General features: G+C 26.7%; 2 protein-coding genes across 2 annotated transcripts in view; both read left to right on the top strand.

Annotated features, from left to right (window-relative positions):
- LOC121120605 (atrial natriuretic peptide receptor 1) overlaps positions 1-27,087 on the top strand; it is a 339,724-nt gene that overhangs the window by 196,287 nt on the left and 116,350 nt on the right. The window lies entirely within an intron of this gene.
- LOC139905854 (uncharacterized) overlaps positions 1-27,087 on the top strand; it is a 64,414-nt gene that overhangs the window by 22,284 nt on the left and 15,043 nt on the right. The window contains exon 2 of the mRNA XM_071889626.1: positions 17,412-17,843. Within this exon, the coding sequence (XP_071745727.1) occupies positions 17,510-17,843 (334 nt within the window). The 5' untranslated portion in view covers positions 17,412-17,509. The remainder of the gene's footprint in view (positions 1-17,411; positions 17,844-27,087) is intronic.

Genomic DNA, 27,087 nt, shown 5'->3' with positions numbered 1-27,087 from the left:
TGTTTTGTTATGTCACCAATGCGAATTTTATTGATAATTAAACTGTTTCAGAAAAAAAAAACAGGTTAAAGTTAAAATTATACTATAGTATAACAATATTTGAACATATTAAGTAAAAGAAATGTCTCTGGGAATGAAAAATGCACAAAAAAAATCGATTTTGCATTTATGTTTATTATTTCCCATGTCAACAAAAAAATCTTTAAAATTTAATTTACATTTAACTCTAGTAGTACTAGACAAGTTTATTACTGATGTTGTTTTTTATGGTCAAATATATTTTTAGTTGATTTATATTTTAATTTTGTTAGGGATTTATACCATTCAATTAGTTTGAGCCGATTTATGAATATGAAAAAAATCAATTATCACCATAAAAGTTATTTGTACTTTTTGTAAGATTTTATATTAACTTTATATATGACATTATTTTTTATAAGGGATAAATCTTTTTTTGAGAAAATACAATTTGTTTGTTATTAAAACCAAAACATTTTCAGAAATTTTTTTTAAATGAAAGAAATTTGGTTTTTCATTTTAATTTATATGTCAAAAGAATATAATGTAATCGTAAATAACAAAAGTCACCAAAATAAAATATTTTGTTATAAATTAAGTAAAATTCTCCTAATATGATAGACTTAGAAGTGGTTTTTTTTGCTAATTCCTAACATTTGCAAACTAATACTTGACACTCATTCTTTCCTCGAGTAAATGAGCTTTTTTACAAAAAAACGTCAAATTATATGGTGGGTAGTTATAATTTTTGGTCCATTTGATACAGAAAAATGTCTTAATATGTCTCATTTGATGAACTTTGATGTAAAAAGCTATTTTTACTTCTCTGTTATTAATGCAAATATCCTTTAAAGAGAGTTAAAATACACAATATAACTCTTATAATAAAATAACTATAAACTAAACGAGAAAGATTCATGTTTGACATTTTTTTGTGGTTATATATATATTGGTCATTTATTTTGACAAATACATAACTTCATCACAATATAAAAAAAACTATATTTTCTACAATGAGCGAACAATAAATATTTTTCCTAGTTACACAATACTTAATGCAGTAAAAAATTTAGTCTATCTATTATTATGGACTGGGAAATAAGCTTTATTTATCCATCCATTGACTGGTTTATATTATATATCGAGTGGAAAAGAAAATTACCACACTTAGCAATTTATAATTTTGAGGCTATAAATAATATTTATAATATCATTATAGTATCTATGAAGTATCAGAAGTCAAATATTTGTCATTTTTGAGTTAAGGCTGAAGTTTAATTCATGCAGTCATCATCCAAATGATATTTCAATTCTAATTTGAGTCGTAAGAAATACTGTTTATAATGTAAAACATTATAATTAATGGTAACGTAATCTTCTGGATAGATAAAGCACATATATGGCTAAAATAAGCAAATCATTCTAAGCTTATATGATCAAATACTTGAAGAAGTCAAAATTGACACTCTATAGCCCAAATTTTAATCCTCTTGACTATTCCTTCAGGCTCCATGTTGATATGAAGGCATTTAGATAACGCCATGAAAGTGCAGCATCAATGAAGGCGTATAAGGATCAGTTCATGGCTATGGACCACATACAAAAGTCCTGTACTTCATTTTGCAAGAAGATTACTGCAATATTTTCTGATGTTACTTGTTCTTGCTCTAAAGAATATAACGTACAATATATATATAATGCTTAAAGTTAAATTCATTATCATCTTTATTTTAAAGAAAACATTTCTTGCCCTATTATTTTGTTGGATTAATCTCATTACTTTCGCATATCCAACCAACCAATGGTTTTATGTATTTATATCATAGCACTTTTTTTGTTGTTGCACTCTGAATCCGGGAGAAATTTCATCAAATATATGTATGTACAATAGGATCAAGAGATTTATTCATTAATTCAATTTTTTTGTATAAATAATAACTTCATTTTAAATTTTCTTTAATATCAAAATTTCCCATTTTCTCTAAAATAGTAGTATAAAAACACGATTTTAGAACATTTTTAGTTATTTTATAGACGGCATTGAATGGCGACTCTATAAATAGTAATCTTCAAATCTAACAATTCAAAGTCATCCAAAACTTTGGTGTGTTCTCTATGAATAAACTCTAAAATTGGAAGTGTAAATTATTTTCATTAAACAATTTTTATGTAAAATAAACTACATTTAGTTAAAAAAAGCGAGGAATGTAAATCCAAATGCTTTAAAAAATATTTATTCTCAAGAAGGAGGTTTGGTGACAACAAATATCGGTAGTAAGAAATTTCCCTGTACGTCGTTCACATTATAATTGATAAAACATCTCCTAAATGTTCATCTATTTTATTTTCTTCGTGTGTTCATTTATTTTTCTATAAACGTTGTATGTCATCAAAAAACTTCCTTATATCAATGTGATGAAAAAAAAGAAGTATTATACACATTTTTTTCCACTACAATCAATCAAGAAAAATGCACAATTTTAAACTAATAGAACCATTTTATTAAATTATTTAGGACTATAAAATGATCCACTTTGTTATATATGAAATTAAATATAGTTTTTGCGATTTTACTTATTTTTTTATATTTAGATTTTACTTATCCATCAATGGACTCGTTTATATTATATATCGGTTAGGTAAGAAAATTGTAATTTAAAGTTAAAAAAAACACCAATAAATTATCCTGAAATATTTAATGTCTACTCGACAACTTTATAAAATTATTTTGAAAATATGTACTTACTTATATAAAAAAATCAAAATGAAAAGTTATTTTATGTAATTTTCTAGAGGAAAAAAAAGCTATTTTAGATACGTAATCTTGTTTTGAATGTTACCTAGAAGGAAAATCATGTAACTACATATATAACAACTTTTATATAGTTTGAATACACTAATGGAAATTTCTTTTTTTTTTTTTTTTGGTATTTTATTATATTATACATATTTGTTAGGAGCTGTAAGGATAGAGTGGATATCATAGTTTTAGCGTTCAAATAAAAAATAATATATAAGACTCTAGATTTTTCAATTTTTTTTTTTGATAAAAAGAAAAAAATCTTGCTTGTTCAATGTTAGAAAAAAAATCATATATGTTTTTTCATTATATACTAGTGGTAGATTTTAGATAATGACGAAATTAAGATTCACAATTTTTACCATATGTTTTATTAATAAGTAATATAAGGAAGCACATTTTTTTTTGCTCAACTTGAAATTGTAGGCTTAACCATTTTTTATTTCATATATCATATAGTTTCTGAATATTAGAAGGCTTATGTTTTTAAGTAAACAATACTCATTGGACATCGAGTAAATTATTCATATTTATGTAAATATTTATGTTCATATAAAGCCTTTGCAGCAAATTTCGATCACACCAACTTCATGCAAGCTATTATGTCAGTATATTATGAATATTTATGAATTCTCATAAAGAAAACATGTATAAAAAGACATGTTATAACAATACATTACCGCTTAAAAAATGCCTTTCATCATATTCTTTAAAGTGAAAAATCCCACTAAGTAGACATTTAATAGTTATTATTTTTTACTCAAAGTGAAATGCTGAAATAGACTAAATTATAGCCACTTCATTTTTTTTTAATATTGTACTCAAAAGCATATCCACAGGGACTTTATATTCCAAGTTTATCATATTTTCATTAATATCATTTCAACTTAGCGGTTTTTACAAGCAGTATTAATCGAAAATGGCTCTTTATCAATATTTCTATTCACTATATTTTTTTCACATAAAATACAATGTCATCTTATTTCATTATACAATTTCTCCTCTAAATATAAAAAAAACAATGGAATATTTAATAAAATTAACCAATTCTTCTCACTTATTAGACTATTCTTTATTTATGGTGGGAAATTATAAGACTTTTTAAATATATTCAAACAAGTTTTTGGATAAGTCAGAATGATAATTTTGGTTCGTAGATTTGGATCATTACACGGTATTTAAGATTTTTTTACTCTTATTGGTATTTAAGATAAGCAATGATATGACAGAAATATAAAATAAGAAAAATATTAATAGCAAAATACCTTAAAGAGCTACCAATGGGCAACTAATTTTATACTCTACATATCTTTATTCAGTATTTTCTAACAGATCTACGAAGTTTTGATAGTTTAACAAAATCTAATTTGAGATTAACCAATCAACATTCAAGAGGGCCAAAAAAAAATTGACAACTAACAGGAAAATACATTTCATTCTTATTTTTAAATAATGTTTTGATATTCGAAAAATTATAATAGATATATTTACATATATAATAAATAAAAAGTATTAAGTTGTTTGCTTGAAACATAATTTAAGTTTTAAAAAAAAGACTAAATTAGTATTCAGCAAATATTTAAAAGAATGCAAGCAAAGGTTTTTTATTTTTATTCTTTATCTGCATATTTTGTAAGACTTATTTAGAAAGACTGAATTAAACAAATATTTAACAACTAACTTTAGATATTTATATGAGGTAAAATTAAAAAATAAACATAATTAGCTCCATATTTACATATGCATATTTTTATGGTAATAATTTTAGTAATAGGATGTAAATAACCTATTAAGTAAGTTTAAAGAGCATAAAGTATTTATATAAACTTAGTTTAGGGAATGTATTAAACCCTTTCTTTTGAAGTTTCTATTCTATATTCCTTCGCTCAGTTTTCAGATTTATATACCACGGATTCTTAAAAAACAGTTATTGGTTCAAATATTAATATACATATAGGTACTAGCCATCAACAGATACTAGAATACGAGTAATATATTATATGGGTGACATGTTTAGTTCTCAAAGTCATGTTTAATAATAGTAACTTATCGAATTTAACCTTCTGTTTTTCCTATTATTTTTTCAAACAGTTATTTTATTGATTAATGAACTACAAATTAATAAATCTAATGAAATTTAGTCATAAAATAAGTTTTTTTATAACTGTATTATGTAGTGTTTAGCTAGGATGTAAATATTTGGAATACATGGAATGAAATGGATTCTTCTAAATTAATGGGAAACTAATCATCTACAATATTTTTTCATAATCCAATAAATGCAGAAGTGGGGACTTTGATGATCATCCACACTGTTACCGAACACTAACCACTAAAAATAGAAGTAGAACTTGAAATCGAGACTTGCAACTAGACTTTGACTTAAATCCATATTTTCAACTCTTGTAACTTAAGTAGACTTCACAATCAAAGACTCACGACTTTATTTAGACTTCAAAACTAGTTTATACTGAGCTTAGGAAAAGCTTACAATAATAAGCCTAATAAAAATATTCCAGGACTTGTATATGAAGAGGATTTGTTAGCAAAGTTTTCAAGGTCGACTTTTGAAGTATTTTAACTTTTTCTACCTTTCAGTAAATGTACTATCTACTTTTTGGATCAGTGGTTAGAAATGCTGACGTCAGGAAATTTGATGATACATATTTTAAAGTAGTGAGCATATAGAATGTATCAAATTAAATACTGAATCTTTTGTGAAGAATTACATAAGCAACCAAATATGAATTAATTTTTGGACTTTTTTATTTTACTTTTTTAAAGAGTTGTTCAGAGACATTACACAAAAATTGTATTGTGATATGTCTTGAATTTTGTTTCTGATATGAATAAAATGAATAGTATCTTGTTATAAAAATAGATTTATTTGGTTAGTCAGTGATACAAGCTGTTCAAATGCTTTCATAACTTAATCTGTGTTATGTACGTCTTGGGATTTTATAGAAGTTGCAAACAAGAAATGAGGTGAATCATTGTGAAATAAAACACTTATAACAATTTTAATGTGGATAATGCAGTTGGTATATGTTTACATTTTTCTAATTAAATGAAATTTGGTAAAATATTATAAAATGTAAGTGACCACACACTTTATTACTAAAAGAAATTGATTAATATATACCGGGTGTCCCGAAAGTCTTCATCGGTACCTTCGAGGGCTTTTTTTGAGGTTTCAGAGACTTTTTACGTAAATGTTGAATGAATAAAAGTTAAAGACCGTGTTATGTATATGATTTAAGACACGTCTCATACTTGTATGTTCTGTTTTATATTGAAAAAACAACATTACACCCTATACATAGATGCAACTACTACCAAGGTGTTGTAAATCAGATTGCTCTCAAACTATACAAATTTACTCTAAAAATAGAATGATGTAATATTTTTTGACGTTTGAGTAATGTAGAGACAAAAGTTTACATTTAATTTCCCAGCAAATAATATAATTTATATTTAATAAATTCAATAAATTTGATATTAAAAAGATATTATACAAAAAATAGTGGGTAAAGATAAATATCGTATAAGGTTTTCTACACAAAAGACATTTTAATATTAACCTTAGACTAGTGTTGTTCAGTTCCCAGTACCGTGGTGATGTCAGTGAACTGATATATTTAAAATGGTAAAAGAAATACTCAACACATTACGTTAAAAAAATATTAAATGGGCTATGATGCAGCTGTAATTTTCTATATTAGAATCTCCCTTCTTATGAGTAACAAAACAAAACATATTTAAGAAAAAGGTTTTATAAAAAATAATAAAATTGTCTTCTTTTTTTTTTAAAGTCAGCAAATTTCTGAGCTGATCCTTCTAGCAAAAATATCATGCAGACGATTTTAGTCAAAAACGCGAATAAAATATCTACCAATTTTCATATCGTGACATGAATATGTCAAATTGACTGATTATAATGGTAAAAATATGGTTAGTGATCAATATATAATTTGATTGTAGGCAGTATATATAAACTCAATGAATATTATTATATTCAAATTATATGATTTTATCTTTTTTGAGCACTCAAATATTTTATATCAAATTTATTATACAAAATTAATGTGACTTTTCCTATTTGATAAATATTGTTTTGTGTGTGTTAATTTTATACATAATCACCCTTATTCATATATGTACGTGACTAAGGTGCACTTTAAGACACTATCAAACTCTTAACATTCGTTGTAAGGGTTAAAATCCTCCTTTATCTCAAAAAAGGAAAAAACTGTTTTTTCTATAAAATGGTTGGGTTGCACCTATCTTTATTTATTTGTAATAATATTATCATTGCACAATTATTGGTACACTAAATAAATCTGTAAAGCCAACTTTTTTTTTTGTTATACTTCTAATTATTTTACTATTGTTATTTTAAATATAATATTTTCTATTTGACATCAATCATTTTCTTAAAAAATAAAGTTATTAAAAAAAATAATTTCAAAAATATATTTTGCATATATTTTTTTCATACAATTCATTATAATTTACAGCATAACAACAGTTTTACTAAGTATTTTGAGGGAATGTAAGCTATACACGCTTTAGCTGGTAAAGTAATATACGTTTTAATTGAGAACTAAAAATATCAAAAAGCAAAAATTGTCTGAATTTTTTTTTAATATGATTTACTCTTAAAATATTTTGAAGAGTAACAAATGGAGAATCGTTAAGATCGTAGAACGGTTTCTATGGTATTCCTGGTTATTACTTACACTTGTAAACAAAATCTCAATTTATTTTGCTCTTTGATTCAGAAACACTATCTAGATAAATTTCTGATTTCTATTAATCCAAGAGGCTTACAATAATTGTGTTTTTTAAAATAAATTTTTACTACATTTATATAATTTAGTGCTATTTTTTCCCTTGAAATATATTAATAGAAAAAACCACAATCCTTATAGATTTGAAAAATAGTTTTATCTTTTTTTTCTTTTCCTGGGGAAAAAAACCTTTTAAGTAACAAAAATCAATAAAAATGTGCCTATTTTGGAACTCTGATAAATAATTCATTTTTATCAAAGGGACAAAGATTATTTTTTTCGTAAAATGAAGACATAAAAATTCAAAAAGGAAAGATATAAAATTAGTATTTTAAAGGTGATTTAAACTTTTTTGTTTGAAAATTTATCTTTGTATATTCATTTAGCTATCAAGGTTTAAAATGTTACTTTTAGCATTCAACCAAAATTAAATTTTGGTCAATTATGAGTTAGTTTTATGTATGTTGATTTTTAAATAATCAGAAGCTCATTAGCTGATTCCAAAGAAAAAAAATTGTTGACTAGTGTTATCTTTGTTGTCAAAAGATGAAGAAAAACTTAGTATAACATGTGTATTTTAAAGAAGATTTTTCTATATATTTGAGTCCTTAAAATACCAATTTCCCACTAAAGAATTTTTATTTCTATAATCTTTGTTATATGAAAGTATGAATTTTTCTATACTTCATGAATTGTGGCCCTTTAGAGTACTAAGACATCGTTTTTACCATATAAAAAATGTCAAAACTTTTCATATTGATCATTAAACTAATAACATATAAATAGTTATAATATAAAAACTGTCAAAAATATATTTTATTATATCAATATAAGTTGTTGAGCCTCATCATATACTCGTAAAATGGAAATATTATGTACTCTTGTATTTTAATATTTGATTTTTCTTTAACTAAAAATAGATATATGATTCATATGTTAAATACTTTTTCGTATAAAAATGGAAGATTTAATTGATATTTAGTATCAATAACATAGCACCAATGTACCATCCAGGGCAATTTTTAGCATGAACAGGTTTAAAATAAATGTGGTAAGCGTTATTTGTCCAAAAATAAATTGATTTTTTTAACTAATTATAATTTATTAAAGAATTAATGACAAAGTCATTTTTTTTTACTAAATTTAAAACATATATCATTGAATTATATTTCTTTATTTTCGTAATATGACCTTTTTAAATATAATTTTATTGTTTTTTTATTATGTATACCCTTTTTGTAAGAATTTCAAATCGGTGTATTTAAAAAAAAATTATATTAAGCGCAGGGCCGTAATGAAAAGTTGCCCTTATACTGGTTACCCACAAGTCTCCGGAAAAATATACTCAGATGAACAACAAAACATTTATTTTACATTACGTATGCATAATTGATGACGCTACAAGTAAATTCATTTATGACCGTTTTTAATTGAATAAAACGCTTAATGCTATTAAAAAATGAAATTTAGTTAAATTAAATATAGTTTTATAAAAATATGCAAAATTTACATCATTACTTTCTCTTACTTTTTTCTTACGTTAATGTAACAAATGATCTTTATTATTTACTTATTACTAGCGGTGATACTGGGTATTCTACGGAGTTAGAAAGTGTCGATAAACAGACCATTGTTCCTATAATAAAATAAATTTGCTTCAGTGATATATAAGATAACTCTTCAGGGTTATTTTTTGTTTTTTGTTATCAAATCACTCGTAATTACTCAATTTTAAATATTATGTCCCCTGGAATTAAATAATAATGAAATAATGATAAGATCTTAGGAAAAAAAAAACATTGTTCATGTTATCAAGAAAAAAATAACCACAGGCATACAATTTTGTTTTTAAATTATTGATATGACTCACTGAGCTTTTGCTACATATGTTGGTTGCTAAAACCTCATTTAAAGTCACATTCATTATTTTTTATTTAATAAATGTACTATCATTTTCTTTTTTCGTAAAACTTGAAGTTTTTAGCAATAGATTTCACGTTTTTGTTGTTAAAAATAGAATTCCTCAGATAACTAAACAGACAGAAAAACTTCAGTAACAAATTACATAAATATAATTTTTCGCTAATATCAATGGAAAAAAGATAGTAACCAGTTAACTACAAATTAAATTTGATTAAGAAATACATAACTATACATATTTACATATTGGTATGTGTTAAAATTAATTTCACATCCAATTATGATAATTAAGTATGATAATGTCTCCAAAAATAGTTTGTTAAATTATAAATATAATTTACATATTAAAATATGTATCATAATAAACAGTTTATATTTATTTTTAGCCATTCTAAGTAATTTTTAAGTAAAAGCTTTGTAAAAAATAATGTAAAGTTATATTTTTTATAAATTTTGATAAATTGGATAAGATTTACTTATAATTACATTTGTACCTATGTGAAAATAACATTATGATTAGTAGCTATATTAATCGTAATAATAAAAAAAGTAATTTTGCTTAATGTATTCCATTTTTACACCATCCAGAAAATTTCTATCGCTATAATTGTTTTTACTGTTTACAAATGAATATTACATTGACTAGTACGAGCTTGTCCATTCCACCGACAAATGGTGGCGTATTTGGACACAAAATGCTGGTGGTGTATCGTCTAAGATTTTGTCTGTCAAATAATATAAAAATTGAAATAAATTATGTTATTTATAACTTATGTTTGTTACTTGAATCAAATGTAAAAGTTCCTAATTTATTCCAGAACAATAATTTTAAAAAGACCCAAAAAAATAAAAAATTGCATGGTGACTTCCTGGATTTAAGAAAACAAAATTAAGTTCCTCAGAATTACTCCTGAACAGGTTATGTGTACGGCAATACGTCCACAGTTACGCATGCAATGTAGACAACCCAAGAATTTGCAAAGATACAAATTGCTAATGTTTTGTGAATCATATAACCAGTAACAGTAAACAATCAACAGATTTATACGTTACAATCCTCTCAGTATGAAGCTAAAACAAATTTATGAGTAAGCAATTTTTTGAATCACAAATACAAAATTTATTATGATATATTATTTAAAACCTGTTCAACCCCATGTATAGCATATCTTACTTCTAACTTGCCTAAAGTGAAGATCGCTTAATATATGCACCTACTACAAAACAACTTTAAAATTACTTTACCCCCAAATAAATAAGAATCATGCGTAATATCCAATGCTTCAATAGAATGCTTATGGGTCATAGATACTTCAAAATATTACAAAAGTAATATGCCACATTAGTTATACAATGTCACTATTTGGCTTTATTGAACATATTAAATTCTCATAAGGGTTCATTTGAATTGCAGCAATTTAAGACAAATCAACTGATTAATGCAATCTTACCTTCCCTTCTTATTTTTTATAGTAGAGTGTAGAACAAAGACTTTTGCTAGGGAGAAAAAACGGAGGAGGACGATTTAAAAGTTCATTTTTGTATATATAAGATTTTCACAAAGTTTTCAATCGTAATATATTATAATGTAACATAGATTATAGTATCAAATATGACTAAACCTTTCATGAGCAATATTTTCATATCTTTTGATATGTCAAGTCCTTATTCTTAACGGTAGAAGATCATGAATAAAATTCTAGGAATCAAATTTAACGTCATCATTATCTTGTACGTCTTTCATGGTTGTATGATTCCCCATGAAATCAATGTATTTTTTCTTATGGATACCTTTTCTTGTCTATAGAAGTAATATGCAATTATTAACATTAAACTTAAAATTTGTATTCTGATTGAACAATGCAAGTTATTGTGACACAAGTAAGGATAATTTGTCTCTAAAGTCTTTCGAAGGAGCAAACCCTTTTTCTATTAACATAAAACGAAAATTAATCCACAAGTAGACAAAAAATAATGTCTTTGCCAGGTTTTTATATATTATATGATGAAATCTGTTGATCTAAACTACAAATGTTTATAAGGAGGAGAAAATACACTCAGATAAAACTTGGGTCAATTGACACATTTTGATTTTATGGCAAACTTACATCCAATTATGGATCCGTACTTTCGAGGAATAACCCCCTATGAGTGATGTAGTAGGTACGGCTCTTTGATTAGTGCAAGTACCTTGAGCTGTATTTCAATTTCTGATTTTACAATTTCAGAGTATTTCTTTCCATAATAGTTTATTTTCTCTTACTAAAATCAAGTATTAGCTTAAATTCTTAATCAATATTTATAATATGAAAATATATTTATTACGGTAATTATAAGAATTATTTGGTTACCTTTGCTATGATATAGTAAAGTTTGTAGTCCAAGAGTAGCTAGAGGGTAGGTTGCCAGCTTCTAGTTGGATCAACCTGTAAGTTGAAAATACTTTAACCGATATTAGACAAATGTATGAAAATTATAAGAGGATTACGAAAAAAAAAAAGAATACTATTTTTTGATTCAATTAAATGTTGCATTCAATTTATTGACAAACCCAATTATTAAAATAAAAAAATAACAACATAACATTTATATAACAGCTAACGTACCACAGTATGAAATTGTTATTTCATACATATTTCGTACATTACAAAATATGAAATTTATATATTAATATATGAAATTAATAACTTAATTTAGGTATTAAATTAAAGGTCTTTCATTATAGTCAAAATACGTATTTCCCTTAGGGTCTTTAAACGACATCACAAACAATAGATTCTTAAGATACTATGGGATAAATCTTCACTTATTGGAGAATAATTGTTAATTCTATTCCTATCTGTATTCATTTTTAATGTAGATGGCGCCATTATAGTTTATTCCATATATTTTTTTAATTTTGCCTTCATTTCGTAAAAAATAACTGTTTGTTAAATATATTACCAAAACTCATCAATTATTATTTTTCTAATATACTCTTAGAATCATAAAATTCTACTTATTTGCAATATGATTTATTTATTCTGTAAACTACAATAGAAAAATATATAAATTAATTGAAAACTATAACAATTTTAGTATGTTAAGCTTCAATTCGAAGTTATGAAGTTTAATTAACCCTGGTATAATTTTTAAAATTGAAATAGATGGTTTTAATCTAATAAAATTTTAAAATTTAATGTTGACAAAAAAATTAAATTGACTGTACTGTAAAATTTGTTAATATTTTTGAGGGAAATATTAATGTAATACCCAATATATTTTATGGAAGCAGAGGAAATAAAATAATAACACACGATGAGAAAATTTTTCAAATCAACCTCTATGTGAATAACATACATATTATGTAGTACATATATTAGTTTCAATGATTTAAAAGGAAAAAGTTATGTTTGTTTTTCATCTGTTCGTATATTGTATTAAAAGGAAATAAAGAAAGCTCGTAAACTTATTATATTTATCATACTAAATCATGCTTTTATGAGATCAACGATGACTTTTCCAAGCACATATTTAAAATATAATGTTGATATAGTTGGTCTCATATTATCATAAGGTAATATTGTATGCATAAATGCTTTCAAATGTACCTATGCAAAGGCTACAATTAATAAATATATTATGAACGGTAATTTTACCTACCAAAAAAAAAAATTATTTATTCCGTTATGAATTATTCATATACTGTTATGTGCTTTGTATCAATTTCAGTACATATTTGACTAGATCCTATTAACGGAGGTACATATTTTTACTGCCTTTTTGCATTATGCAAACATACATGTTTTCTCATCGATTTTAAGTTCATGATAAATTAATTTATTTGAACAACAAAAAAACAACCTAGTAGGATTTTTCACAAAATAATAGACTATTTATTTTGTATTTTTTGACGAGCTATCGTCAATATTTATTAACAAATTATTCTGATAATCCCTTTAATCCTATTTTAAATAGTAAATGTTCATTGACAAAATAGAATAAATAGAAATGGTTATATTTTATTCGAATGGATATTTCGAAATGAGCTTCTTCATTGCATTACTTATAAAGGAGAAAAAAAACAATAAAATTTTTATGAATTGGGACAAAGGAGGGATGTTGTTTATGGACTAATTGAAAAAAAAATACAGTAAGGCTGTAAGGCGGTCACAGATAAATTTTTTATTAGTATTGACCTCATGGACAACTTGAAGTTTAAAAAAAGTTGAATAACTAGGTACTGTTTGATTCAATGGACTCAATTCAATTTTCATCCCATCAAAAAAGGAATCAATGAAAATGAACACTAAGGAACCGAAGTGCACTTTAAACGATAATGATCAAGTAATCATTGTTTGAAGGGACGAGCATGACCAGTTTTATTTAATTAAAATTTTGTTTACTATTCACAATAGGCATAAAAATAATAATAATAAACATGCAAGTTTAAAATCATTTTCTTCATTCTAACACATTTCATAATTGCAAGAATTTGGCCATTTTCTTCCTCTTCTTGTATAGCTTCAATTCTCTCATATGAGGGAGCGGGACATCTATTTAGACGATGATCTGCACTCTGAGTCTCTTCCTTGCAGATATTGCAGAGTACACTTGTGTTCGGCCATTTACGAAGATGAGCGAGGAATGGTCCATGTCCTGTGTAGGGTTGAAAAAGTAGCTTCAGGCATCCACGTTGAAGTTTAACTGGTTTTGATCTTGGCTCTTTCATCATCACATGTGGGTGCTTCATGCTCTGATTGTTTTTAAAACGACTACGCCACATTTTGTGAAAGAAGTCATCAAGTGTTTGGTTAATATAACTGGGAGCTACAACAACACACTCACGGTTCCAATTTTTGCAAGATAGTCAGTGAATTCATTACCTGTGATGTCATTGTGACCTCTGTAACATTCAATGTATATTCCTTTATCTTTTTTCCAAGGTTGATGGTTGCTTGACACTTTTTGACTTTATTAATTGTGGTAAGGGATTAATTAGAGAGGCAACTGCTGATTGAGATTTATTCCGGATAATAACTTTCTTCGATTTTTTTCTTGTTTTAGAAGGTCTTCTACCGATTGTGTTATGGTGAAACCCTCAGCTTGGAAAACGGATGCTTCTTTATTCAGAGATGCTATCGACTGATTATTTACAATATATCCCCTGTTAATGGCCCATCCAGGACCTGTGTTGCCTTCTTCGTCCTTTGATCTGTCTGTGTATATGATTGTTTCTGAATTATCAAGCTCAGAGTTATCCACCCAAATTAAGTTTCCTTTGATGAAATCAGTGAGTTTTGTTTAGGTGGGCTTGTTTGAGTATTTTGTCAAAAGAGAAGCGATGCCCACGACGTTTCAGAAAGTTGTCAATGCTGTCCCGGATATCCCGTAGGATTTGTATTGTTCTCCATCTTGCTTTTGTTGCCTGTCCTATTGTATAAAGATCAAAAGGGACTATTCCCCGCAGTCAGCATAGACCAAAGTGTGTGGATCATTGCATGAAGTGATTTTCTTTGCATACAATTTAAAAAATTTACTGGTTTTTTTTTTTTTTTTTTGCTTTAACAGCCTGGCCCAATATAAGGTCGGAAATAATTACAATTATCCTCGCTTCATAGAGCCATAAAACTTTGTCTGAGGTAGACTTACCGAAAGTGGACCAACATATCCAGATACATCGTTAATACTTGGGGAAGATAATTGTCGCTTCTATGTTCCTATATTCATTAAAAATGGCATAAACAATATATTATTATTTTTATTTTTGACCTTTAAAATTTATTTTTGGATAAAAAAAAATGGTTTATTTTCTATCTTAAGCCCTTCCTACATTAATTAAGGAATGTTTTATTTTGACAAACTTTCCTTTATTTTAATATTTATTTTTCTTTCTAAAAATAGATAATATTTAGGTTGCTTAAGATACTTGTTTTTGTGAGGAATATGCTTACACAGGGGAAAATACATATATCTAAAAATATTACATGATGAATAACCTGGTAATTTTCTTTCATAATTAACTTATAAATTTAATTATTCAGTATTCTTCTTATTTTTTAAATGAAAAACATTTGGAGATAAGAATTATGAATTCATTTAAAAATGTGGTCCAAGACTTATGGTAACATTAAAATAGGTAGATTGTAGCCTTTAATTAACGTTTGTTGGTCGTTGTAAAGGCAAGTCCCACATATAGTGTACATGCACACGTCTAAGTGTGTTTATGTATGTGTTCAAAAAGTAAGGGAACTTTTAATTTTTTATATGAAAAACTATTCATTCATTCATCAATATTTATGTTTTTGGCCAAAAAATCTGAGCAATTCTGTTGTGAAAATTAAGTATACATTTTTTGAACCCTCCATTATTAATTTAATAATTTGTGAAAAACTTGGAAGCTAATGAAGTACCATCCCAAAAAAATTAGATAAAATAATTATTTAAAGTTTAGGTAGAAGTTGGATTAAAAATATGAAATTTAAATCAAAATTCTATTGAACATTCCATTTTAACCACTTTAAAAAAACACATTTTTTATTTACCCTCTCCACATTGAAATAGATAATTTCTAAGATTATTATGTGCAAATTTCTAAGAAAAAAAATTATAATTCACATATTACGTGTACATGCATGATAGTTTGTTTACTTATTTGTATTCATATTGCTCATTTCCCATTTTGTTATCTTTATTGCTAGATGAACTATTATGCTATATAGTAAGATAGAAAATAGAATAAATTCTTCTGGTATTTTTGCCTAGTTTTTAAACAATTTAAAATATAGCTGTTTATTATTGTTAGTAAATATGTCTTTGAATGAATGAGTGAATTATTTTACTTTAAAATCTTAAAACTGGAAAAATACCATATACAAAAAAAAATTTACTTCCTATTGTATATTGTAATAAATTGGAATAATTATGAATGTGTATTTGGTTCATTCATAATTTCAACAATAAAGTAATATTATTTTTTATAATCCTACAAAAAGTTTTATTTAAAAAGTTTTAAGTTGAATTATGCTCAATTTAGCGAAAGGTAAATTAGTTACTATTGTAAATTACTATCAATTTTGTTGAATACTTTAAATTGTTTTGAAACATTTTTACAATCGTTAACTATAAATATAAGAATAAATTATTTCTCCATCTAAATAAATGATTGCACATGTATTGTATGTGAAATTATTGAAATTCAAAATATATATTAATCTTTGAATCAATATGTAGTGATATTTGTTTATGCCTGCTTTTATAATATAAATAGTATTATAAATAAACAATAAGTAACTTATTACATATTATTTCATTGAAATATATCTAAGTTACATTAATCAATTCATTATACAGAAGCTAAAATGATGTTACAATAATACTTCATTTTTCGATAATGTGTATATATTTTTCTAAGGCAGAAAATTTCCTTTTTGACAAAATGTAACTTGATATACTATTAGTTAGAGTACACAATAAAGACCTAAGCGTTTCATCTTGTGTTAAAAGTCACTATTAATACTGTCCATATTTAACAAAAGAAAAAATTATAACTATTAGTTCTCCCAAACGGAACTTTCCTATCGATGAAAAATTGAGAGCAGTATACTTTCCACGTCTAAAAAGCGCTCTGTGAACTTCAAATGATATAAATATATTAAGAAGAGTAAAAAATGACTGATAAATTTGTTATACCTTAAAGGTATTTTCATTAAATTAGACCTAATGCTGCTACGCTAAAATGATGAAGTTTATTTCCACGATACTCCTAAATACTTGAACTAGTCGTAAAAGACACAAAGACTACTTCTAATTTCGTCATTTTCATATTCTAGAAAGTGTAGAGTATCATAAATAAATACAACCATTAACGGAAATTCTTATCATCCAACACTGATATTAAAAAGGACTGATTATTATTGATAATCTATTGAAGAAGAAAAAAAAGCTTTCGCAGAAACTATCATAGTGTTGTTGTGCTTATAAGAATCAACTTATATTTATAATGGATAATATTCAAATCCCCATCACATCAGTGTCACGTAGAGGATCCTGCTCTTCATGCCACTCGTCCAACTCTCTGTCTCGATCCCCAACTTCTCATCATTTTTCGCGTTATTTTGGAGGAGGAACCTCCCCTGGAGGAATTAGTATTACGTCACATGATGGAGGTGGAGGAGGATCTTATCGAAGATACGTTATTTCTCCTCATCGTCGAGTCTGCACCATGGATTGTTCCCACTGCAGACAAATGGCAAGGCAAATTAGAGACGAATTAGTTTCGCCTTTTTTTGAATGTGCATCTGCTCCTTGCTCCAGAAAATCCTCTGGAGGTGTAGGTAAGTAATTTTAACACCCATTTTATATAATTTTTTTATTAATTAAAACCAAATTTATATTTCTCAATCCATACCTAATTAAATTTAAAATATATGTAGGATCTTTTTTGAACGATAAATATTAGAAAGCTTCTAATTTATTTATTTGACTTTGGTAGGAATATATCTAAATGAATCAGGTTTCTATACCAATATTCTAAAAAAGTATAACCAAAATATATGCAATTATTACAAATGTTATTATATGTGTTACAATTTTAAATAAACATAATAGACTAAAATATATCATAGCAAATGTACATATAACTTTTAATTATACATATTGATTTCAAAAGAGAGTGATAATGTTAATCGGTAAATATTATGTTTATATGACATTACTTCAACTGAATTGATATACCAATTCCCCAAAAGAGGTGGCATGAGCAATAAACCTGTTCAAATTATAACATTTTAATATTTAACTCTTTCCTGTTTTACAAGGTCTATAGAAACTAAATATACCAGTCATTTGGATTTTCGACTTTGGCTATACCTGTCCCATGGAACTGAAAAATTTATTGTTGGTTGCTCTAAAAAAAGGCTAAAAACGTGGTTGTTTGTATTCTTTTGATTATAGCTTCACAATGGCTTGTCGTATAGCATTAATATGGGTATCAAATCAAAGACAATAGACTGTGCTTTAATTTGTGTAAATGTGTTCTTAACCCTTTATTTCTGTCCATGGGTAAATTATACCCCAGGTATTAAAAAATGCTAGTTTTTTATAATTTTTCTACTTTTCCCCCTGTCTTTTTAGGTATTCTCCTAAGTTATTATTATCTTTACGTATATGTATACAAAAGTAGAATACAATAGAATAAAATACAAAAAAAATGTTTTTTTTGTTCAACAAAGCTTTATTCTAAAAAACGTAATAGTTAATAGTTTCGCTGTACTCGTCTCAGGTAGTCCACAGTACGAGGAAGGGAAATTGCTGGGTGATATTATCGTAACAGATTACACCGGATTTGACACAAACATGGGCAAAAAGTTTTCTACTTCGCATGCAGACATCATATAATATAGATTATAATTGGAGGAGCATATGAGATTATATAAGGCAAGAATCATTGTCCAGACAATACAATGTTTGGTAAAATAATTGAAGTTTGTTATATGTTAGATAAGGACAATTTAAGAATTAAAACCAATGTTGAAAAAGATTTGGAACTCTGTGAAAAAAAAATCAATTAATACTCTAATGACGATTTGCAGCATAGCCAAAAAAAAAAAAGTTCGACCTAGGTGAAGCTCAGAAAGATCCTAAAAGATTACTTTAGAGCAAAATCAAGAGTAAAGAGGAAAAAAATATATCATTACGACGGCCACTAAGGAGAAAAGGTTGTCAAGAATCAACCATCTTTTAACTGTAGCATGTTCCCTATTAGCTCTTCTGATCTTAATCCTTTAAAATATTCCCTCTTGACAAAGGTTTAGGGGCTTCCTGCAACAAACCTCACGGATATTTGAGATCATTGGAGTTCACCATTAAGACTGCATGGGATAACTTATCAAAAGACTTCATTCGTAAGGTTTGTACAACCTTCAGAAAGAGATTGAAGGCCATCACTGAGTCTGAGGGAAGCTATATTGAATAAAAAGTGTCAATTTCAGTCATAATTCCATGGAAATAAACTTGATTTTGTAGTCAATGTCTTCACGAACTATTTTCTAGAAAAACAATCTTCAATGATCACTTTAATTGACACATGGGGTATATGCATAATAAAACCTTCTTCTCATTCATGGTCTGGCATTATAGCATAATTCTGCCTGCATTCATAGAACGTTAATCCTCCTGGTATGTATGAGTTGAAATACACTGCAGTAAAACAGCATATTTCTGTAATGACGTTAACATGTTACACACTTATACGTACAAAGTACAAACATAGTAAAATGAAAAGTAATTATGATTAGTTCTGATATAAATCGCTACCTAGATTATAAAGATGATGAGTTGGACGATCCTGCATCTCATAAATAAATAATTACGGACAAATGTAAAATATATATATTATTTTAACAAGCCTAGCCTAGAAACGTCATAATAAATGTATGTATATATTACATAGAGATATAAAACAAGGTTGATTTACGAAGTATATAAAATAAAATAGAACTATATTAATTAATAGAGTTTTTGTTTTGTACATAAAATTTATATCCACATACATATAGTAAATAAGGAATTTGAATGAAGTAACTATTACATTCACATCCTCATTATCTTTCTGATGTTATATCATCAAAGAATTGTTTTGAGTAATATTACCAACAAGATAAGAAAATGTGTTAAACAATGTAATTGATTATAATCTACTTATTTATTTAACTGCAGAAAAAAAGTATGAAAATTAAATAGAAGGAGTGTTATTAAATAGATGCTATCAACAAAAATTCAACTCTGAGTCCAGCACGGACTTACATATAACTCCAAAACCAATCATTACTGTTATTCTCTTTCAATTATGAGAAAACTGACCATTAATATATTTACAATTAGATTCCATGTACATCTTTAAAAATAATAGTAATAACTTTGGAAAATAATTAATATTGTTAAGATTGCCAAGCACAAAATAATATGGCACACATTGTTGGTCATATTTTGACAAGTATATGCATAACGACAAATCAATCTTAAATGAATACCAATCATATATGTAGCTATTCGCTTATTTAGTATTATTTCTTTTATTTGCTCATCGAATATATGTAATATTGTCATTTGAATGTGCAAATTGTACATGTTGTAACCAAAATTGAAATAATTATTTTTCCTAAATAATTTTTAAAATATTTTTTATGAGGATATTACAAAAATGGAGTATTTATAAGTTAATTGATTACATGGTTTAATTATTATCCATCTGATTAATAAATGATTAGTATTATGTGGCACTTTATAAAGTTCAAATGACCACAGTTATATATCTCTAAAAAAAACTTTTAATGAGAACTCAATATCTTCAAATAGCGTAACAGTACTGGACCAAAAAAAATAACAATACGGCAACGAGTGTTTGTAAATATAGATCAGCGTGTTATGTTAAAAGAAGGACAAATTTACACAAATAAAACAAAGTTTGCGTGTATGTATGTCGAAGCTTATCTTTGATTTTTTTCTAAATATCTTTGAGCTACAGGACTATATCATCTAAACTGCATATCGATGTAGCATTGGGCGTTTTCTTTTAGGTCAGCAGGTTATATTGAAAAAAATATGAACGTACTAGTTGCAATTAAGAAACGGCTGAAAAAAAAAATTGAAATGAACGAAATATTTTATTATTTACCTGTTAATTAATTTATGAGATAGTAAGGTTTTTATTATAATGGGTAGCACAAAAGTCCTGCTATCATTTTGATTGCCCATAACTTTGTTCTAAGAAATAGTAGTAAGTTAAGTTTTCATAAAAAGTTTATTTGGTCCTTACTTTTTTTCCATTATGTTTGGAAAATTATATCAGCTAAATGGTGACTGTGAATCTGCTTTGTAACTTTTGGCTCTTTTTAAGGCATTTTTCATGACGTCCTGCAACATCTAAGGCTGAATTTCTTCAATTTCGTGAGGAATGTTGTCATAAGATGTTGAATCGTTTGGGGCTTCTTTACATAAACTTTTGATTTAAAAAAACCATAAGAAAAATTCTGGTGCTGTTAAGTCCGGAGATCTGGTTGGCTATGTTAAATGGCCATTTTTCACAATTAGTCTCCTCAGAAAAACGCAATTGAATTGTGGAACAGGCTGTGTGAGCTGTGTGAGCTATTTATCTTCATATTCAGATATTAAATATATTTTTTCGTCTATAAATCTATCAATTACTTATTTAATTCAAAATTTGATATTTCTTGTCTTTCTAAAAAGGTTTTCATATTTACATGCAAATGTTTGCACTTAACCGTGCCAATGAAAGAATTACATACGTGTTAAACATTACATTTTTTTCATTTTTTGCTATCATACATTGCAATCCAATTTAGCTTCCCCATTAATATTACAAAATAAAAATAAAATCTGCTCGAGGGGCCCTTATGTCTTTTTTTTTTTAAAGTTGTGTTCAAAAATGTTGACTTCATTGGACCTGTTCTCCATATGCAGTCTATTCCACCTTTTTTATTACTCTAAATTACTTCGGTATATTTTAGGCTTCTATTGTTTTAATTGTGAATTACAATAATTAATATTTATATATTTTTCTATCTATTGTAGTTACTCTGATCAGTAGATAAAGCATCTTAATTTTGTTCTAGTTAGTATTTATACCTATATAAACAAGAATTGATAAGTATTTTCCGATTTTTCAACCTTATTTACGATTACTTAAAATGATAGGGGTTATTTATTCTTAAATCGTTCCATGGCTAAAATTTTGCTTCCTATAAGTTAAATATATAAACTTTCAATTCAGGTTTTTTTTTAAATCCCAAACGGATTGGCCATTACTAGTTGTAACATATGAATTATACTAATAAACATTATTGAACAAATCGAATACTTTCTTTACCATTATATATTATATATTTTTGGAACTGATACCTAAGTATGAAAAATAGAAACTGACAAAAATAATATAAACTTTTGTACAATGTATAGAGAAGATTAATTCTATATTCATACGTACATAATTACCAAGTAAAACATTTGGTTGGTCAATGGAAATTAGAATCATTTCTCTCAAATTGAGTTTTGATCAATTTAGAAATTTTTATAATAAACTCACCAAAAGAAGTTTTTGCTTTTAGAAAAGTAAATTAATGATTATAAAATTATTACGAAGGTTGTTAGCTTATGTTTCTTTGATGTTTACACTACATACTAAAACAAATCCAGATACGTACAATGTTTATACGTATACATTTACTTATATTAACCATATACAGCCATACTTATCATATTTTATTATTAAATTTTCGAATTCTTGGCTGGAAAGATTTGACCATCACTTCATCATTTGACCTATGCACCAAAAAAAAAAAAAATAATAATAAAAAATTTAAAACACATGTTCCACTACATAAAAGTATCTCTATGGTATTTATGAGTGCTTTTAATTATTAGTATTGTGACATTTTTTTACTATTGAATACAATTATTTACTAGTAATTTTTGATAAAAATTAGAAAACTTCATTGTCAATAATTCAACCATCAAACGATAATTCATTTATTGCCCTATCATCCCCGTAAGTATTACTTACAGTGATGATTTATATAACAATAAGCCAGCCATTATAGGATTTGATTATCACCGCTGGTAGAAATAAATTAATAAATATATACAAAGATAAAATAGAAAGAACATATCCTTTAAACTAAGTTAATCACAGCATAATTTTTTCATTAATTAAAGAAATAATGTACATTTGTTATTTGATACTTTTACCATATTAACAAAGCCTGAGGTATCTCCGACTAATTACTGCATTTTAAATATTTTCCCCATAACTAATGGTTTAAATTAATAAACAAAAAGGGAAAATAAAGGCTTGCACGCTCTTGCAAACTAGTTTTCATAAGAAATCTAAGTATTAATCCAACAACGCAAACTAGCTAGGTTATTGCGTAATAAGGATTTTTTTTAAATTTTGTCAATAGTATTATAGTTGCTTACGATCTCAAACAATAGAAATATGATTAATTTATAAAACGAATATACATAGATATTATGAATTAATTAAGTAAATTATTATACAGAAAATAAACTCCTTAAAATAATTAATTAATCAATAATCATATCTTTGGATAACTTTTCATTTTTTTTTTTACATATTTGTTTTGCAATAAGATTACTCACACTTGAAGGAACTTTCTTTGGCAAAAAAATAAATTTAAACATTTGTTATAGATAATATTAAGTGAATTTATAGTGTGTTGTTATTTATCATGAAGTTTGAACAAAATATAGACAATTTTCTTAAGAGGCAATTTTCCTCCATGGAAATTTTCTAATGACAATTTTCCCCAGGGCAGTTTTCCTAGTAACTAATTATGTACATATTCCATTAATGGGGAATTAATAAGACAATATGAGATAAAATATAGATAATTTTTTCAGTTAAGCAGATATAAATATCGTATTTCTTCGTTTACAAGGACATGATTTAGTTTCGTAGAAGAACAGCGTTACAATAATATTGAACAAATTAATTTTTTTTACACTTCTAAATAACACAGTGGGAAGTATGATCACAGTTTGATCATTAGAGATCATTTATTCCTCAAAAAGATGCCAAAAAAAATTAATTATTCGCTTATACTAATTCATTTTAAATGATTATTTATTTTCTATCTAGTAATTTAGGGAATTGACCATGACTGAATATGAGCTCATTCGAGTTCAAGCAATCAACGTTCAATACATTAATTACACTTCCTCTTCTTTTCTCCCTTTTCTTTTCAATCTATTCATTTTGTTCCTGTGGCTTGCTAATAAATAGACTTATCTTTAATATAGATTTAAAAAAAATATTTTTGAAATATTGCAACGGCCTCATCTCAAATTGAGAATGGTTTAGAACATTTTTAAGAAGATAATTAAAATAAAGATAACTTGAGGTGCATACCTGATGAATAATTAATACAAATGAATTTGGAAACCTTTTAAAATTAGATTTGGAAATAAAATTATGTCATTTATCTCAATTTTTATTACCAAGAGCTTTAAAAAGCTTTGTATGGAACAACTAAGATCATATTTGGAATCAAAAGATCAAACTCCATTCATTTCAGTATTCTTTTTTCTTGGGACATTTTTGCTAAACAGCATAATAGTATTATAACAATCGACAGCTGTCAACAAGGTGTACAATTTAACGTTTTTATTTGAAGAAAATAATTCCAAGTGATATACATATTGATTATATTTTCTCTAAAAAATGAAGTTGATTGTTTTTTATTAACTTTCCAAAATCTAAATCGAGCTATTTTTCAATTTTCTAAAATTGACAGAAAATTAATTTATCTTCTTCTCCATTTTTATATCGAGGGGTTATTATATTAATTTTGTCACATACACGGCGTTATCTTGCTAATAAAAAAATATATAGTGTATTTGGTTTTCATCTATCGATGTTTATACTTCTATACCTAGTCAGTGTTCTCAACGTTAACTAGTTGAAAAAGTATTACATTTTATAGCTGTGAATAATGATTGAGTAATAATTCCTTAGTGGTGGAAGTCTTGGCGGAGGGTATTCTGCAAAATATTGGGAGACCACCAATACAAGATGAACTACTACATTGCTTCTTGTCTGAAAGCCAAAATGTAGCTTTGAGGATTTAATATAATATAATAAGTAATTAATGGAAAAGCAAAGTAACAGACAATGGTGGCGAAGAGCACATCCCTGGGATGTCCTATCTCAAGAAATGTGGTCTAGGTCGCATTACAGTAGTTCAATTTAAGCAAAACTAAAGTCCAAAGCAAGATTTAAGATTGCTATTGTTTTGTAATGCCCGTCTGCTATTGTTTAACATATTGTTAAAAAATATATTTATATAATACGGGTATTACTGTTTATATCATAATATAAAACTCGACTTGGTTTTTAATCGTCTTATTATTTATATTATTATTTTTATCCTTATACTTATAAGTATAAGTGATGCATTATATACTGGTATTTTTATTTTAAATTTATATTATAATTGATTCAAGAGGATTGGAGAAGCAGAAAAATTAAGACAACACATGTTGAAGTTTGATTTGATCAAGTTGATCACTTCTCATTTTTCTTCTTGATATCATTATTATTAATCTAGAATTTAAAAACTAGATATTGGAACATTAAATACTTTACATTGGTGACCCCGACGTTATTAAAAAAAATTCTCCGAAAGCAATCTTCAACACCTGTGTCTCCCCAAAAACAAGTATGGTCGATTAAAACGGAGAAGACGAATTTAACAATGACTGTTTCAGAACTCCACCTTCCTAGGTTCTGTTGTTTGGATGTTGAGAACCGGTTCCGGATAATTGAACTTGATTTTGCATCGAAGGGGATTTGTAATACCAAAGTTAAATACAGTCTTATTGTGTCAGTATTGCTTGGCGAGGTTTTCAATATTATTTCTATTAGTGAGGAGAATCTCACTTATGAGGGAGCGTAGAAATCCATATTAGTCCGATATGTGTTATCATCTTCAGCAAGGATAAAAGGAATAATCGACTTGATGGTTGATACTTCCGGGCTCTCGAGTATGGACATAAAAGATGAGGTTAAACGTCTTCTGGATGAGGAATACCTAAAGGATTTACATGCAAGTTTGATTAAAGAGGCACTAATAAGGGATACTCCAAACGAACAACAGTGATATTTGAGAGAACAATCAACACTAACGACTAGGAATTTAGAAGATATGTGTATGGCTGCGAAAGAAGTAACAAATACTTCCATTTCTACTGTCGAGGATCCATCTTCTTTTCCCACTGTCGCACCTTTTATTAAGAAGAGACCTAGTGGAGCTTTTTCGAAGTCCTCAACATCTGCAAAATTTAAAGAAGTATCTTATCATCATTCAAAATTTGGTTTGAACTCAACTTTGTGATCTTGTCCTGATTTTCATTTTAATTTATTTATTCAAAAAAAACTAAATTGTCCTTGTTTGAATGGGACAGAGGCATTAAATAAACATCCAATATTCTTATTAATGAAAGACAATAGAAATTCAATTAATTTTCTTGTAGATACGGGTGCCCAGGTATCCATAATATCCCCTACGAATTTAAAGATTTCATTCGTATTAAAATGCCACCTATCTTTGGTTATGGTTGGAATCCAGTAGAAGTTCTCAGTACTAAAACTCTAAGGGTACAAATATAACACCTAGGAATTTTTCAATGGAAATTTATTGTTGTATCTAGTGGCCACCTTATTTTTGGGGCTGATTTTCTTCATTTCTTCAAAATTAATATTGACCTATTGAACAAGAAAATGTTTTTTAATGATCCATGTGTCATTTCAGAATTATCAGAAGCCCAATGGGTTCAGCCTCAATTCCCTGAAGTTTTCGACGATAAAAAAATCGCTGAATCTTACCCAGCTCATGGAGTTGAACATCACATCGAAACTAAGGTTCCTCCCTGGTTTGCAAAATCCCGCAAGCTGGATGGTGTTAAACTCAATTTTGTTAAAAAAGAAATTGATGGAGTTCTTCAAATTTTCATCAGCGATTCATGTAGTACCTAAAGCCTAAG

This window comes from Lepeophtheirus salmonis, chromosome 6 (assembly GCF_016086655.4).
Source record: "Lepeophtheirus salmonis chromosome 6, UVic_Lsal_1.4, whole genome shotgun sequence".
NCBI lineage: Eukaryota > Metazoa > Arthropoda > Copepoda > Siphonostomatoida > Caligidae > Lepeophtheirus > Lepeophtheirus salmonis.
This window is presented reverse-complemented; position numbering and strand designations above follow the sequence as displayed.